We start from the raw sequence: 17,377 nt of genomic DNA, 5'->3' as shown, positions 1-17,377 counted from the left end.
TCTCTCGCGCGGAGGAGCCAAGTTAGCACTTAATTCGCGGGGGCTTTCAGTTCACGAAACTCTCGACAACCGAGACTGAAAACGTTGCTTATCAAAAGGAAGAAAGATTCACAGCGGGGTGTGACGACACCCGCGGATTCGGGGAGGAAATAACGACGGGGGAGAGGAAGACCGCTGCGTGACGGGCGAGAAGCACCAGAGCTTCGGGAATTGCTCGGACGAAAAGCTCGTTAGGGGTTTCAGCGTAACGCGTCGGGTCTTTCGAGCTGATTGGGGCACCAGAGGGTGGGCGTCCAATTAATGACGCGCTGATAATCTTAAGAGAATTATATCCGTCGAAAGATAGAGGTGGAGAGGCTGGTGAGACGTGCTCCCCCGATGGTCGCGAGAAACTCTGAAGGCGAGGATACGCGAGAGGTCTCTGTGGCTGATCCCACTGTATATTTATTGCCTGACTATATCGTTATCTCTCGAGTATATATATATATATATATATACGATCAAACGAGCACCATCGAAAGCCCTTCTTTCCGATTCCTCGAGAAGAACAGGTTCGGCGAACCAGAGGCCGGGAGACGCGTTAACGATCGCGATGGCGCAAAAGTCCGCGTGTAAGTAAGTGGTTCGGAGGGCGATTAGGAGGATCTAATCAATGACAGAGAAAATAACGGGATAAACACCGAAGGGGAGAGTTCGTTTTATCGTCGACAAAGTGGAAATATCGCCCCACGATTCCGCCAGTTCCCGCAGTCGGAAGGGAAACGGCGCGCGCGGCTAAAGTCCACGATAAACCTCCTGCAGTCTGGTGCGAGGTAAAGAGCACGAGAAAATCTGGAGCAACGTGGAAGGAGAAAAGCGCAAAACGTACTCGAGACAACGTAGATGGGCTGTTAAGATACGAACGCGAAGATTTCTGGGGACGGCGAGGAAGGGATAGGAGTCGGGGGTGGGGAAACGGAACTCGAGGGTCAACCGCGTACCGATCGGAGGGTGGCGTAATTTTCCTCCGGTAAATTCTTCGCGGTGAACTCGCGGATAAGCCGATTTTACGGCCCTCATCCGACAGAATTCAAGAATACAAAAAGTCTTTCGACGGGAGACCGGATTTCCCGATCGTTTCCGAAATCCTTGAAATCGACGTGCTCGCCTCTTTTAAACTTCCAAACGACTACCACACGGACAGAGGTGAAAACTGAAAGGTATATTCGTACGGAAACGGTTCCGAAAAAGAATCTCGCGATATATTTTTTCAGTTACGCGATGAAAAGCTCGGAAAATGGACGATTCGGGGCTATTCGTTATACCGTCGGGCAATTACGATCCGGTGGAGATTCGCTGAGGGTTATTCACTGCGCTTTCATTCGTTGATTCTTTGTGGCATACAACTTTTTTACATCCCTACCACTACTTCAGTTTCTTTTCCCGTGGCTGTTTTTTTTTCGAACGCGCGAGGCGCGAGTCAAACAGGCAAAACCGTTGCTCTGTAACTTAACGCATAACGAGTTTATGGTCGTTGGAATTTCTTTCCACGCACGCGCATGTTTGTGGCTCGTTTGAATGTGTTGTGGATTCGTCGAGAAAATCGATACGATTCGAAGAAAATTGCGCAAGACTTTCCACAGGAATTCGAGCTTCCCGCTTCGAAAGGCAAACGACTTTTTGCGCTAACGAAACAAAGGCGTGCCGAAAATGGATTTATTAATTTCGCGAATGGAAGGTAAGAGGTACGCGAGATCGACTCGCTGGATCGTGGAAAAGAATCAAAGGTCCTGCGATGGTTCGCAGGGGAACAGCCTTCAACGATGAAATTCCAAGACAGCGCGCACACGGCTTCGTTCTCGCAGGCCCCTGTGAACCTCGTCGATTCTATTTCTCGGTTTTACTGTACAGACTGTGTGAACACACGCAACTTTCGAAACCCTATTCACTCGGCTCGGTAAACTCTGTAACGCGATCCCCGTATCCGAGACTCGCGAGAGCAGAAAGTTTCGCCGCGATTCCAGCTATGTAACGGGATGACAGCCGGTAGACAACTTCGAGAACGACGCCACGGAAACAAAGGGGAGGAAAGAAGATGCCGCTTTGTCGCCTGCCAAGGGAGAAAAAGTAGCGCGAAAGGTAGACACGCGCGCGATACGTAAAATTGAAAATGCAGCTGGGTCACGCAGCGAACGCCCGCCTCGGGGCTTCGAGAACCCATCCGGTCCGGACAACCGTTGAAGAAAGAAAATGCGGGAAAAGGTAACGAATGGCGGGGCTGCCGGTAAAGCGATCGAGATTCTCATTTCGCTTCTGGGTCTCTTGGAAACTGTGCGCGATGTACTGTAGTAAAAGTCGAGGAGAAGAGGCAGGGGAGCTTTACGCATTCGCGACTGATAAGGTTGATAGGATCTTCATCACGTTCGTAGAGGACACGGTCCTTTCGAAGAGAGCTAGCGATTTTCGTGCATTTTTGGCCGACGGAAATTGCCAGGACATTATTCGAGGCTTAAGAAAGTATGGTTATTACCGCGGTTATCGCGACTTATGGTACTACCATGCAGAGACGACGACGACGACGACGACGCACACATTCGCGTCGTCCATACAAATGCGAGCACAGGCTCGAGAGCTTGCACCACCTTCCTCTCCGCGGCTCTCGGAACCCATTATAATAGGAATCGATAAGTAACCCTACTGTAATCGTACGTGCGGTTAATGGACCGTTTTAAAGTATACGAGGCGATCCGAAGCCAAGCGGAGGCAAAGTTGCCAACCGGGGTGGACGGGTGTTAATGGGAACTCGGGGGAGAGGAGAAACCTTTCGAGACGATACCAGCAACCGATCGGAACCGGGTTCGTTTCGGTGCGTCGAGCATCTAACGACATCCCAGGAGCTTCCAAATCCCGAAAGAATCAGTGGAGCCTAGAACCGAGATCGATCGCGTGATTCTTTAACTCTTTCGTCGTTACGAACCTACGTGTGCTGAGGAATCATATACGCGTTAAGATTCAAATTGTGGTAGTGTCGGACTATAAGACCGAAATAGCTTAATACAGAATCGATACCGCCGCGCAAAGGTATGCCGGAATGAATGCGTTAAACTCGCATTTGGAGAAAGAAGCGGAACGGTGACGAAACGTTCATCTTGCTCCGACGACAACGTTACGCCCCCCGGCCTCTTTATTTCCCCGACATCCGCGTCCCCCGCCGTGTTTCCCACGGGATCTCTACCCTACTACGGCGTCACCGCCCTTGGAAAATGGCAGACCCACACTCCCGCGAAAAGGCAGCGATCCATCATAAATTTAATATTCGAAATTTCAGGAATGTTCCGCGTGCTTTAGAGGCCATCCGTTTCGACCGGCGATATAAATTCGTTCGATAATATACTTGGAAGCGGGAGTTAGTCGCGTTAAAAGCCGAAAGTCGGGTCTCCCCTGTGCGCCACCTCTTCGGCGAGGTTCCGAGCGTAGAACTTCGCAAGCCGCGGCGATTGCGCGCGAAACCATAGCAACCGCTGTTGCCCGCTCGTACTACACACGGCGACATTCGTAAAATTTAATTATTTAAGATGAATTTATTTTCTCCCGAGGAATTCCACACTCGCAATATTCCCGGGGCCCGTTTGTTTCGTTTTCGTCCGATTTCCGTTTTTGTTCCATTTTTTTTTTTGCGCCGGTTAAACCCACCCCATCCCCGCCGCCGGCGGGTGGAAGTAGCAAAATAATTTAGACACGGCCAGGAGCAAAACGAATAATTACAACCCTGTACCGCGTTTAGTAAATCAAAACGTCACGAGCGCCGCGGCTCGAATTTCCGTGCGCGCGGGGATTAGTTGTAATTTTCGGGGCCAGGATTTTGTATTTTCCAACATAACGGAATCGCGCGTCGGTGGACCGTATATTTGTTCCGTCTACGCTAACCCCCCGTCATCCGATTACCATCACGGTTTCTATCCTGACACAAGCCGCGTGCGTTAATTTCCCGTGCCAGAAAGTGGGGAAAGGTCTCCGTGGGGGAGAACGATCGAACACGGAATCGATCGTCGACTTTTCGGAGCGATCGTTCGCCAAACCGGGGAAAGAAGTATAACGCGAACGCGCACGATGCTATTCCAGTTTCGTGCCTGTGATACGGTCGAGAGAGAGGATCATGCATATGCAATGTAATGCATTTACGCCTCTCATTTAATAGCCGCCACGTTATAACGACTCCGCGCGATAACAACTCCTTTGTAAAGTGTAGCGGATTTTTCCGTTTTTATTTGCCGACGAACCACCCGGATTCGGTGACAGGAACGGCCAAATTCTCGCAATCTTTGAACTCTTACGGAGGTTCCATGTATTAGGCGCGGGGGAGGGGGGGAGAAAGAGAATAAAATGACCGATCTACGAAACCGCGAATCGTTTCCTTCATCCGAGAATTTCGCTCGCAACAATCTCTCTTTTCTCTCGAATATATACGTCAATTAGATCGATTTCGCATGTGCGAGCGCATGCTCGATGACACTTCCAACTGGATGGGAACAGCGAACTGCACTTTGGCTTCCCATAAATTGCACCTGCACCGAAGGAAGAGAGAAACACCGGGGTGGTGGGGAGGTCGAAAAAAAAAAAGAAGAGAAAAAACCGTACGGTACGTTCGCGATATCAACGTCTTGGTGCGATGGAAAGTTATCGTTTCGGTCGACCACCGATCTCCGGCTTTTCCCTGTCTGCTCGGTATTATCGACGCATCGCGGCCACGATATTTTCTCCCGTCAACCATTCCCTTTCGACCTGTCCGCCCAGAACGAACGGTCACCAGTCGCGTACCGATGAAGGAAACGCGAGCGAGCAAGCGCGTCTCCGCTCGGAAAATCGCTGTGCGTGCACGCGTTCCGCGCTACGGGAAAATCAGTTTAATTCCCGAACGAACCTTTGCCGCCTACCACGGCTAATCCCAGATCCAGAGGGAAGTTCACGACGGGGGTGTAAACCCGAGAATGTTGCGGCTAAGCCAACCTCCCTCCGGCCCCTCCCTGCCCTCTTCGTCTCCCATCGGTTGGCAGCGTTCTCGCTGCGATACCTGCTGCGAGCCTAGGCCAACGTCGAGCTTATCCCGACGACACTCGTTCGATACCGTAAAAGCCTGGCGCAAGGGGTCGGGGGGGTTGGACAGGAAGCAAGAACGAAACGGCGGAGGATGCTCGCTACGGAGATGGGGGGATGCCGCCGGTGGTTGCAAGCTACCCCCACCATCGTCGCTACCCCTTACCACCTTGCCACATCCGAGGATCGCGGCGGCAGACCCCCCCGTCGAGGGATCCCATAAAATAGCTGGAGTAACTTTTTTACTTTATCACCCCGTCGGCCTTCCCGCGAGCCACTTGGACGTATACCTGTGCCACTCACACACACCCTTCGCTCCGCAACACACCAACGCGAATACCGGCCCCTGCCGACCGCTACACTCCCCCCGATCACGACCACGACCTCTTTCTTCTCCCTTCGACCTTCCATCCTCCCTGCCGTCCTCCCTGTTACTTTACTTTCCCGCGACCCCGACCCCGAGGCCTGGCCTTTTTTAACGTCGATAAACTTCGTCGGACTAGTTTGCCTTATCGTTGATGCTGCCTGGTAGAGGCTTCTCGCCGCGGTAGACAGATCGACGCGCGCGGACCAACACGCTAGTCCAACACCGCCTCGAATCGAAAGTTGAATCGTATACCTACTCCACGTCCCGATCAACTTTTCTCGTCCGGCTGTACCTAGCCTACCCAACCCACGAAACCAACCCCCCCGTCGGGTTTTTTCAATTAACGGGGAATTAGAGGTTCGACGAAATTTATCGAGGGGCTGGGTGAGTAACATCGACGGGGGAAACGAAATTGAAAAATTGACAAACGAAGAATCAGCCCGGCGGAAGGGTGTCGCGTATCGTTAGTGACGCTCTTTGCTTATCGCCGTCCGGTGTGTTGCTTTTTCGACCGTGGACACCGACGCCCGTTACTACGCTTTGACCGCTCGTCCCCGTTCGTCTACCTTTCGTAGGCGTCCGTTCGTTTCCCGCGTTCGTTTACGTCTACTCTGTCAATTACCGATAAAAACAACGACGGCTCGCGGATCGTAAGCGCGACAGCAGTTCCGAGGCCGCTGCAGCCATACCCGGACGGAATGTAAACTATTGCGTTCGCCATGACGATAAATAACGCACGGACCTTTCGACTGAACCCAGAAAACGAAGAATCCTCGTTCCGTCTACTGGCACGTGACAAAAAAAAAAGGGTTCGATGATTTCGTAACTACGTCACCGAAACACGTTCATAACGTTTCGGAGAAATTTCACGGGCGAACATATTTTACGAGACCGCATCGTTCCATGCTTCTGGTACGCGCACGACCGCAAAACTTTGTTACTTTGCGGGTAGGTTTCGGCGAATCACGGTAACATTTCTGACCAAACGTCGTCGTACCGATCGCTCTGCCATACATAACTGGCAGACGACTCGGTTGGGCGACACGGTTCTCCGAGCGTATATTCGCGAAATCGGAGAACGTAGCTCGACACGAGGGAAAAGGAGAGAGCGGGCCGGCGAAGGGAAAGATAAATAGATGGATAGACAGGCAAGCCGGCGGAACCGCGCATCTGCCCGTCGAGTTTTGCGTCCCGCCACCCACGAGGATGATTTTTCGAGAACGCGCGACAGCGAGCGAACCTCCGAGGAAATCTTCGTGCTCCACCTCGGCTATTTCCCTTTCCACGACGGAGACGGGACAGACGGGACGGATCTGCATTAACTATGGATTCAGAGCTCATCTCCCTTTCGAGATTCTTTTTGCGGTCTCTATCCTTCCTCCTTCCGCCGGGAATGTGTCCTTTGACCGTCATTCGAGGGCCAGCGGATAGGGGCTGGTATCGAGCAACGATTCGACGAATTACAAAGGAATAAAAGGTAAAACAACTAGTAAAACGTGGAACTCTGTCGCGTGTAATAAACCTGATCGATAGATTCGCTTGTCTACCAATTTTATCGCGAACGAATATCATCTTCGTCTCATAACCAGCGTGTTATCAAGGTAGCCTAGTTTCACGACTCCGCCGATAACGTGCAGGAATGATCGGAGACCACCGAGCAATTAATTACCCCAAATGTTGGAGAACGCGTTTCACGGAGTCGACGCGCAGCCTCGACCGAATTAGCGAGCATTGAGGCGACGGACTGTCGCGTAATTACCGCTTCTCGAATCTATTCAACGATCGGTCGGGGCTGACTGCCTCGACAATCGAGCTGTAAGTCGATTTACGTGGAAAATATACTATGGGAATCATCATTGTACTCGAGCAAGACGCAGAAACGGACGCGTGATGCGACTGGACACACAGCAGGCCCACGAGGCGTTCTCCTCGTCTGTCATTCGTCGTGATTCGCAGTCTTAGAGTCTATAGAACGCGTCGAAGAGCCGCCATCCACCGCGTCCGAATATCGGTCTTTCTCTTCTTCTTCCGCGCACACACACGCTGTATTTCGGCCGCAGCGGACGAAACCGATTCGACGACGCGAAACCCGCGATTCTGTGTTCGCGGCTTTTACGTAGTCGCTGGAACGCATCGGCTCCAGCGAACACGGAACTTAACAGCCCACGACCAAAAAGCGCGTGGCTCGTGGATTCGTCGCGCACTAAAACCAAACGCATCGGAAAACGCGCGTTCACGGTGTCGCGCACGAGCTGAAAGCGTGCATTATCGAGGCCGCTTCCGGGGAAACCGGAGCAGCTTTTCGGGCTCGACTCTCGGCCAGTTCCGAGGCCAACAATCCCCGGTATCCCCGTAGTTGTTTCACGATCGCGGTACACCATTCCTTTGTACGTATAAATACGCCCGGTTCCGTTAAGGCGTCGTCGACGTACGAAGTTGTTAAACCTCGAACGAATGAGCGCCAACGCGCGCGTCACGGACCGACGAACGCCTTTCACTTTTTTTTTTTTTTTTTTTTTTTTTTTTTTTCGTTTCTTTCCTCATTTGCTTCGAGGTACGCACGCAACGCGGAATAATCGTGCGTGTTTCACGGTACGACGACGTATCGATCGCGCGTATCGACCCCCGTGACTCGTCTCTTTCGCCGCCCGCGCGTAATCCAGAGAACCGACACGACTGGGCCGAAACGCGGTTCGATATCGCCCGCGCGAACGTTTCGCGGTCACGTTTCGATGGATATGCAGTGTGTTGTCCAGAGTCCTCGTCGCCGCGGGCATTTTCGGCACAATGAAAACTAGTAACGGACCGACGCACAGTTCGTAACCAACAGTCCTGCCCGCGTAGCAGTTCGAAGCGTCGTTAAATGTCCGGAAAAGTCTATTACACAAAATGGATTTCTCTGGTCGATTACTCACCACTATTCTGCGCGACAATCGGGTCGAGTGCCACCAACAGAACGAGGAAGATAGGAGTCATATTGACCACCCTCTTTCCCGTCTTCCCTCGGTCACCCGTGATCACTGCACACTTATTACCACCGATGCAGCGTTTCCACCTATGAAAATACAAATCACCCTCGTCATAACATACCACCTTCACTGGGCTGGGCTGGATCGACGATGAATCCAGAGAACTGGCGTGGAAAACTCGATGTTCGGTGGACGACGACGTGTCCGTCCGGACAATGCGGGAAATGGGGGAAAATCGCAATTCTGGACGGGGGGAAAAAGATCGGTTTCTCGAGCAGTTGCGATACACGATGCGCGACGTATGGTTTTCCGTCGCGTGGATCACTGGGAAACTTTCGTTGGACCTTCGTGGTACGCGTAAAAAAATACTCTTTGCTTCGTTGATAGGTGACGGGCAATTACGAACAAGGGAAATGGAAACGCTTATTCAGCGTAGCAGCCGAGCACGTAAATATCGACACGCGCCCATTTACCATCGGGCCCACGGCGTTCTATATATATGTATGTATTCTACGTGGAAACGTTCGAAGATATAAAAAACGACAAGTTTTTCACGAACATCGTTAACGACCGTACACTTTCGTACTTCAACGCGATAGCTTCGAGTCGCTTCGCCATTCACATCCTTCCTCTGCCACGATGCATTCTTCTCTCCTACTTCTTTCTTCTTTCTTCCTTGGTGGATCGTGAAAAAGATCGATCTTGGGAACGACGTCACCAAGCTCGTTCCCCAAAAACTACCCCCTCGACGTATTTCCCTAGAGGGGTCGACGCACTTTTACGTTTTTTCGCGAAGGTTCGTCGGTTTCCTCGCTTTACGACGAATCCTCTTTTTGGCTCCCTCCTCTTCGTCCCGCTTTACGGCGACCCCGACGACGAGCACTAATACGCCGTATCGCGACCGACGAAAAGCAAGATCGTGAACGAAGCGTCGTGTTTTCCTCCTTGCCGCCCCTCCAGCTCCGCTTCGAAATCTCTCAACATACCCCTTTCTCGTCCGGTAATCCTCCTGATAGTCGCCGAACGATCACCCAGACTTTTTCTTTCGATGATTCCACGACCATCCCATATTTTCACTCTCTCCTCCGCCCGCGAGGCAAACCTTCGAGGTTTCCGTCAAGGCTCCCCGCGGAAAGGCGTTCACCCTGTATGTCCGGAAACGTCGGCTCGGCTTCCGTTAGCCGCCGTTACATCTTCCTACCGATCTGCTCTGACCCTCCTTCTTCGTTTCCGCCCCATACGCCGATCGCTACGTTTCTCTTCATTTTATCCTCTCGTATCCCCTTTGGCTGGCACAAACTTCTCCGTCGCTCTTCCGTTTCGTCGGGAACGTCGCTATCGTTGATACTCCTTTCGCACGGGGTACGATTTCCGTAGGGTTTTTAAATCTTGCTGTCCTCTCGCGATGGAAGACCGATATTTGCGAGGGAGGTCCGGAAAATGATCGTGGGTACAACGCAAAAGACGAATCACTTTTTTTTTTTTGAGCAAGTAATCAAATATCGTGTAAACTTTAAATCGCTCTAAATTCCGTCGTAAATCTTCCTTTTACTCGTGTCATGATCGCCACAACGATGCCTATTCTTCAGTTCGCTTTTGTCTTCCTTTCTTGCTCGTTTTGCATAAACTTCTTTTTCACTTTCACCGCTATCGTAGCCCCGAAGTTTGCGCTCGTTTGTACGGGTTCGAGGTTGAGGATGACATCGAAAGAACAATTTACAATAGCACACAAGCCTTCGGCCGGTTGTTTCGGTACATTAACGTATATTCCGGAGCATCGAACGAGAAGGGAAACGGAAGCAGAGGACGGAGGGGGAGAAACGCGCGTGATTTTCGCCGCGGACTCGCGGTTAAATTACAGATTCCTCGCGAGGATGCGAGACCGCGTTAAGGGTAGTTTTCTGAACGCGCGCTGCGGCTTGACTGACTCACCCCCATACCCCGCGACGATACCCCCTCGCACTCTACCGGCGTGGGCTGCGCATGCGTTCCATCCCCTCTGATTCGGAGAACCGACCACGAAACGTTTACGAATTCGCGCCAGGTAAAATTGTCCATGGTTCCCAGCATTTTTTTTCCTCGTCAAAGATTTCAAATGAAAACAAAAACATATTTTCAACGATCGACTGTCCGTGTATTCAGGTGTACATCGAACCACAGCGATAAAATTGGAGAATCGTACGCATGAACTAACGATACGGACGCCATCGACACGATTCCGTTCGAAGAATCGACGGACATCGACGGATTCCGTTGCGGAGAATTCCGCGAGGATCGACGGTAGGCTGTGGGATACGCTACGAAAACGAAGGAGAAAGTATTCGAAACGAGACGGAGAACAGGAGAAAAGAAAAGGGAAGCAGAGAGGGAGGAAGAGAGAGAAAGAGAAGCGGCGCAGAGAGGGTGGTTTCGGTGTTGGTTTAAACGCGACGCATGCGTCCCCCGCGTAGGAGGATGTCCGGGGTGAGCCGCTGCCGTCCTCTGGCCGACGTATCGCAGTTTCTAGCTCGATGTTTGTCCGCGTGGTACTCCCAGGGACGGCAGTGCTCGTGGCGACCACGAGGGTGCCGGAAACGCGGAACCGAAGAAACATCCGCGGTTAACGCGAGAAAGTATTCACATCTATATCGTATATAACCTATCGAAACACACATATGCGTTTCGCGATCTTCGACGCTTGCGCGCAGACAACACAGGTTCGCGGTGACTCTCGATCGAAAAACTCGCCCACGGTCATTTCTATTTTGCTTCCTGGGTCGGAGACGCGATACCACGGGACACCCTTCGTCGTCGAACCACGGACAACTCGGAAGGCCCCCTGGGAGTACGCCGAGTCTTCCCGCCCCAACCCGAAGAAACCACCTTTCTCGCCGAGCAACTCTTCGCGAGACACTTTTTCCGAGCGAGGGGTAAGTTTCCAAGCGTGTCTACTTCGAAACAACTTCCTTTTCTCGCGCTCTCTATCTATCTGTCCATCTATCGTATCGACGCGTATCGACCACGGGACCGATTCTCATCGACGATGGAATTGTATTTTTATTTTTTATTGTTTTTTTTTACGAGTCAATGCGCTTTCACGTTTGCACCATCCGTTACGACAACGGAACGAGGAAAAGAGTACGGGATAACGATGAGATCTGTACAGGCGAGGGACACCCGGATGTTACCGTAACGGACTAACGTTACAATAACCGGTCCATTAGACGGCGGAATCACTAGTAGATTATCGTGCGAACGCGAAATAATTGGACGTACATCTGCTGAGTCGAGTTTAAACTCACACTCGAAAACTACCGACGATCAACCCCCCTGCTTCGGCGGATCGACCGCGGTAGGTGGCTTCTTCGCGCCAATTTTTCGCGATTGACGACCACGACTTGGCTCGGTCTCGAAATATCAGAGAAAGGACAATTCTCGTGGCGGGCAATGGAATGTAATATCTTGTCCAGCAAGTCGTAATGAAACATTGACAATTTTCTAATTCTCCATTCAGTGATCCGTTCTACTCTTTCATTATTTCGAACAGAAGACGATTATTAGAATAAACGTGGGAACTGCACGAGGTCGCAATGGAAGTCTTGAAAATATACGAATCGACAGGCCGATCCAAGATCGTTTTGAAAGGAAATATCGAGTAACATCGAGTCGAGCCGTGACGACCGCCCCGTAATACTGTTCTTTCGTTGCATCCTCTGTAACTAAACTCTCCAAGTATTCCGGCCCGTTTTACGAGCGACCGTTCTAGAAACACGCGGCTGCCGATAGCAGCGAAAGGGGCTTTGTTCCAGTCGGCGATGCTCTCTCTCTCCGATGGTTCAAAACCAGCACCGAAAGGCACAGGCGGCGGCCGATACACGCTGCCTGTGCCTGTCATCCGATAACGTTTACGATAGATTTCCCGTGTTTTTTTCTCGCTGTTCCTCCCCCGTTCCCCAACCGCCACCCGCGCTCTGATCCGCTTATCCGGAATTACGTATTTATAATCCGGATTAACGTATTTCGAGAGTACAAAGGGGCGGGCGGCGGATTGCTCGAAATACATTATTTCGCCGTGATTGTAACAGGATAAAGGGAACAGTGGTAGGCGGGTGTGAGGGACGATAAGAAGAAAATAACGTTTGTTTGCCATTTATTTTTCGTTCTCGTGGATTCGACGAGAAGCGCATTTTTTTCCCATCATTCGCCCCGTGGACCAGCGCGTTGACGGACGGGTGTATCGTTGCTCGTATGTGTTTACCCCCAAGTCCCGTGGAATCGGGAGCGCCCGATCGCGCGTGACGATTCTCAGGTGGGCGGAAATAGCAAACGGGGGATGATAGAAAACCGACGGACGAAATGGCGACGCAAACGGGGCCCGTTTGGCGAGCGGGGCACGGTCGTGTAAAACGTCACGGAACAACCGTGCATCGCGCGCATTCTAGTAACTTATGAATAAACATTTCTTGGCGCCATCCAGTGGAAAATTACTCTCGGAAATGTCCCTATCCTCCGTGCTATTCTTTTCCCCCCTCCTTTCCGTTCCCTGTCCCCTCCCAACCACCCTTGCGTCGTTCTTTCATCCTTTCTTCTCGTTCCTCCTACCGGCCATTCCGCCTCGGTCCGCGAACGGATGAAAATTCCGGCGTCCGCCCCGCAAGGAATTCAAAAGCGGCACACGCAACGGTTGGCGGCGGCGGTTCGTGGTGATTTTTCAACGGGTCGCTCGTTCTACACGGTGAAAATTGAACGCGCTCGCAGTCGAAAATTCGCGGTCGGACGATAAAATAATTTGCCCGCTTCCGCCCCGATGTTTATAAATTGTAAATCGAGCTCGTTTCCTGGCGTAGACTGTGTGTTCCTCCGCGCGGGCACCCCCGCCGTTTCCCGCGATTAATGTTGACACGGGCTTGGTCGCGTTGATAATTAGTTGATCGTCGCGTTGATATATAATACAGAGAGCGCGCGACCGTGGTCTCTCCGCGCTCGTGGTAAAAGTGAATTTGTCTCTGCCTCCCACGCTGCCGCCACATACACACATACACACCCTTCCCCTTCGCGCCGTTATCGATGCACTTTCGAGTTGATTTACTCAAACGGACTTGGCTAGCTATCTTCCATCCGATATAATAATAACGACAACGCGTCGTTTCGTGCATTGCCCGCAGTCACAGGTAGAGTGCAATAAGCGGGTCGCATTCCAGAGGCAAATGGGAGGGAAAAAAACCACGGGAGCCCAGAACGCGTATATCTTTACGGGTGTCATTCTGTCAAACGTGAATTACGCGCGTTTCAATTAACAATCCCTCCCGGAGGGCGCTTAAATATAATCGAGCATCGAGGGCGATTCGTTAAACATCTACGCTGAACGCGTCGGTAATTTATTCTTTGTAGTACGGGTTCGTTCGTCGATGTAACCACGGGGCAGTTTCGTCCCGCGACAACCTACTCCGGGGAGGGGATAACGGTGGGTGCCCGTAAATCTTCGTGAAAATGCAACGCGTTCGACCAGCAACGAAGAATAAGCAATGGACACACGATTCGGTGAAAGCATCGCGCAACGGCGGCGGAATCGTGAATTCGAGCGACGATCAAAGAGAATTTTACCGGGCACGTAGCAGTAATTGGCACACGCTTCCGATAGCTCGCGTTTCAGGCACTCTCGCGTTTTATTACGCAGTAAATTTACGGTAATCGAGCGGGCCAGTAGACGCGCGAAACGTGTACGAAACCGGCAAAGATTCGAATCCCTTCCGAGAGCGTTCTCTCCACCCCCACCGACCCCGACCAACCCCGTCGGCTGGTTTTCTCTTTAATAGCTTTGATCACGGAACGAGTTAAAAATCAAGACTCGCTCGAGCACGGAATTCTTTCTTTCGTTCGCGAAAGGCGCCACAGAGTCGTCCTCGGACCTTCTGTAAGAACGAGAAACTAGGAACAGTGGAAGGAAGTAGCTGGGAACAGTCGTCGAGGGCGTCGTTGTATTCGTCGGAGTCGATTTAATTGGCGAAATACCCTCTAATTGAATGGGCGACTAGTAACCGGAGAGCCGAGTCATCTTTCCGGCCAACGCCAATTACGCTCGAAATCGTAATTGAGGCTCGCGCGCGGGTATCGGTTATCGGCCACCTACATAAATTTTCACGCGTCGATCTTGCTGGCCTTTCGCGGGTACGAGTATCGATCTTGCCGGAAGAAACAAAAGAAAGGGTCGCAGCAATAAAAGAAAAAGGAAAAGGGTCACAGTGGAAGGCATGGAATAAATAATTCGCACGGATCTCTTTCGTCGAGTTTCGCGCAGAAGTACGATCGAAAAATCTAACAAGGCGCTCTTTCTTCGCTCGAAGATGATTCAAAGAAAAGCTGATTTCGCGGAGTGCCCTGGACCAAGAGGAAACGAGGATAGCAACCGGTAACGAACCTTCCTTCCACGCCCGGTACTTGGAAAACGCGGCGTCGAGCCGCCACCGCGTCTCAGTTCTCGAGACTGTACGGTTGGAGGATGAGGAAACGAACGACGGGGGCCAAAGACGAAACGGAGAAGGAACAGACTATGGGGCGATGCGGGGTGGGGTGGGGTATCCCCTGTCAAAGGCGAGTTTAAGGAAATTTTCGCGGAAAGGAAAAATCTGTAACTCGACGGGAGTAGTGCGGAGAATCCAATTGTCAGTGGCAAAGGGACCACGACCACCACCACCACCACCGCCCCGCCGTCCCTGGTGCCATAGTCGCGAGTCGGACCGAAATGGAACGAACAAAAGAGACGCTGAAAATCGGGTGGAAACGGATTAAACCGAATCCCGCGCAGCTTCGAGCTATCGCTGGAACGACGGATTCGTTCGCGATGCGAGTGTTAAGACGGGATTTTCTTTCAAAAGTATTCTCATCCAGACGCGGATAATGTCCAACCGTGGAATAGATATATTTATTTAGCACTTCGTGTCGATCTGGAAAAGAAGTCGAGTAAAACGAACGAAGAAACGACAAAGTGATCTCGGTGTTTTCCGTACAAGGTAGTTATAAATTAAACGAGTAAATCGTCTCGACTTCGCGATGTACCGAGAAACGACGAAAGTCGAGCCGAACGTAATTCAGACACGACGAAATCCCTCTCGAACCGGGGCTCTCTCTTTCGTACGTGAAAAATTCCGTTCGCGATCTTGGCGTATGTAAATTTTTATTGCGACATCGCGTACCACCGTCGGCGGGAACGGAAAATCGGGGAGAAAGTATTAACGTCCGCCTCTGGCTTCGAATCTTTTTCGGATGGAGCACCGATGGTCTACGCCGCGTGTGTGTATGGTCGAACTACCGCGAGCTCACACAGTTTCGTATCGTCTCGTTCGAACTACGGTTACGCGAAGCGAATATTAACCCGGTACATAGTGAAATAACGGCCAGATCGAGCTCGACGCGCTTCTCCCAAATCTTTAATCGAACAGGACAACTCTACGTTCCCGTGACTTTCGCAGAAGTTCTTCTCAGAGACGAAGGAATCGATCGGGATTCCGATCCGGAGTAACAAATCGCTCAAACTACCACGAACCAGTCGAGTATAATCGATCGATAGTTGGTCTTGCCCCTCGTCTGTACTTGTTGGTATTTTTCCTGTACGCGACCGCTGGTATTTCCATTCGAACGAAGTCCGAGAACCACGGCCAAGGTACCAAGGGAGCACCGAAATAGGGAGAACCGATAGAAAACAACCGTGAACGCGTTGCCGAGGGGTTTCGATTCGGCTAGGAATGGATATGTTCGCGTTCCCGTAACTCAGGCCTGTAGTAGGTGCCCGTACTCGCTCGCGATCCCCAAATACCGACTGCAACGCGCGAGCGCGCAACATCGAACGCACGAAACGTATACTACACGTGTAAACGATTTCTCCCGCAAACGGAGCCAACAACTCGGATACAACCACCACCCCTATACGGCTCTATCTCTTTCGTCGTTTCCTCGTTCATTTGGCTTTCCGTTTACCGGCGGACGTAGATCGATACGGCGGCAAACGATCGCACGATGCAACATTAATCAGATCGGTACCGTGGCCCGGGCAGTCTTTCACTCCCGACGCAGCCGAAACCGAAGACTCCGGGAGACGCTTAATTAGAAACTACCGTCTGATGTGACTTTCCAGGAACAGTCGGAACGGTTTTTGGTAACACAGGAACCAACGACTTCTGATATCCGAGATCTCCTACTGCTGGTGGTGTCGTCTCGGAAGTAGTAACACCGACGCCCCCCGATAAACGATAATATCGTTTTATTAAATTTCCTGTCTACGCAATTAAGTATAATTATGTCGGTCGTTAAAGTTTCACGGAACGAAGGGAGTTCAGCGGAGAAATGAAAATTTCAACGCCCACGCCGCCGCTAGAAGGTTCGATACTGACCACGGGGAAAGACTAATTAAAATCTGGCGTTGGTTTCGAAGATGTCGTCGATTATCTGAAAGTTCCGTGTCTTCTTTGTTCGCGCGAATACCGAACGTGGAAGAAAACGTGGCGTGACTGGTGTGATTTTTTTTCGTCTGTGTAGGGCGTTTCCGGGAAATTCCGAGTCTGGTACTCGATGCCCGTGTGTATCCGACGCTTCGAGTGTTTCAACGGAGACGGATTTTCTTCTCCGTTGTTCGATGTTTCGATTTCGAGTTTTTACACCGAGCAAAAATGTTTTTGCTCTCGGGGGACGAAAATAACGCGTCGGACTCTTCGCGATTCCAGGCCCCGGCGCGATAGAATGAACGGGAAAATCGATACTCGCATATTCGGTAATGGATTTCGTGGTTTTGCGTGTCTGGCATCGATTCGTTCCGGCGAAACAATATTTTAAACTTTTCATCCAGTAGAGAACGGACAGCCGGGTGGGACGAGAGGGGAGATATTTCGAAAATAATTTCATCCAGATTGTATTTAATACGCGAGGCGTTCGTAAAACACCGACAGCCATGGAAATTACGAAAATAATCTCGATCAACACACGAGAAACTGATATT

General features: G+C 51.3%; 1 protein-coding gene across 1 annotated transcript in view; it reads right to left on the bottom strand.

Moving 5' to 3' along the window:
- The window catches only part of LOC107193920 (tyrosine-protein phosphatase Lar), a 193,593-nt gene that overhangs the window by 149,631 nt on the left and 26,585 nt on the right, over positions 1–17,377 (bottom strand). The window contains exon 2 of the mRNA XM_015583459.1: positions 8,356–8,495. Coding sequence (XP_015438945.1) covers positions 8,356–8,416 — 61 coding nt within the window. The 5' untranslated portion in view covers positions 8,417–8,495. The remainder of the gene's footprint in view (positions 1–8,355; positions 8,496–17,377) is intronic.

Source organism: Dufourea novaeangliae, unplaced genomic scaffold, assembly GCF_001272555.1.
Source record: "Dufourea novaeangliae isolate 0120121106 unplaced genomic scaffold, ASM127255v1 scaffold21, whole genome shotgun sequence".
NCBI lineage: Eukaryota > Metazoa > Arthropoda > Insecta > Hymenoptera > Halictidae > Dufourea > Dufourea novaeangliae.
This window is presented reverse-complemented; position numbering and strand designations above follow the sequence as displayed.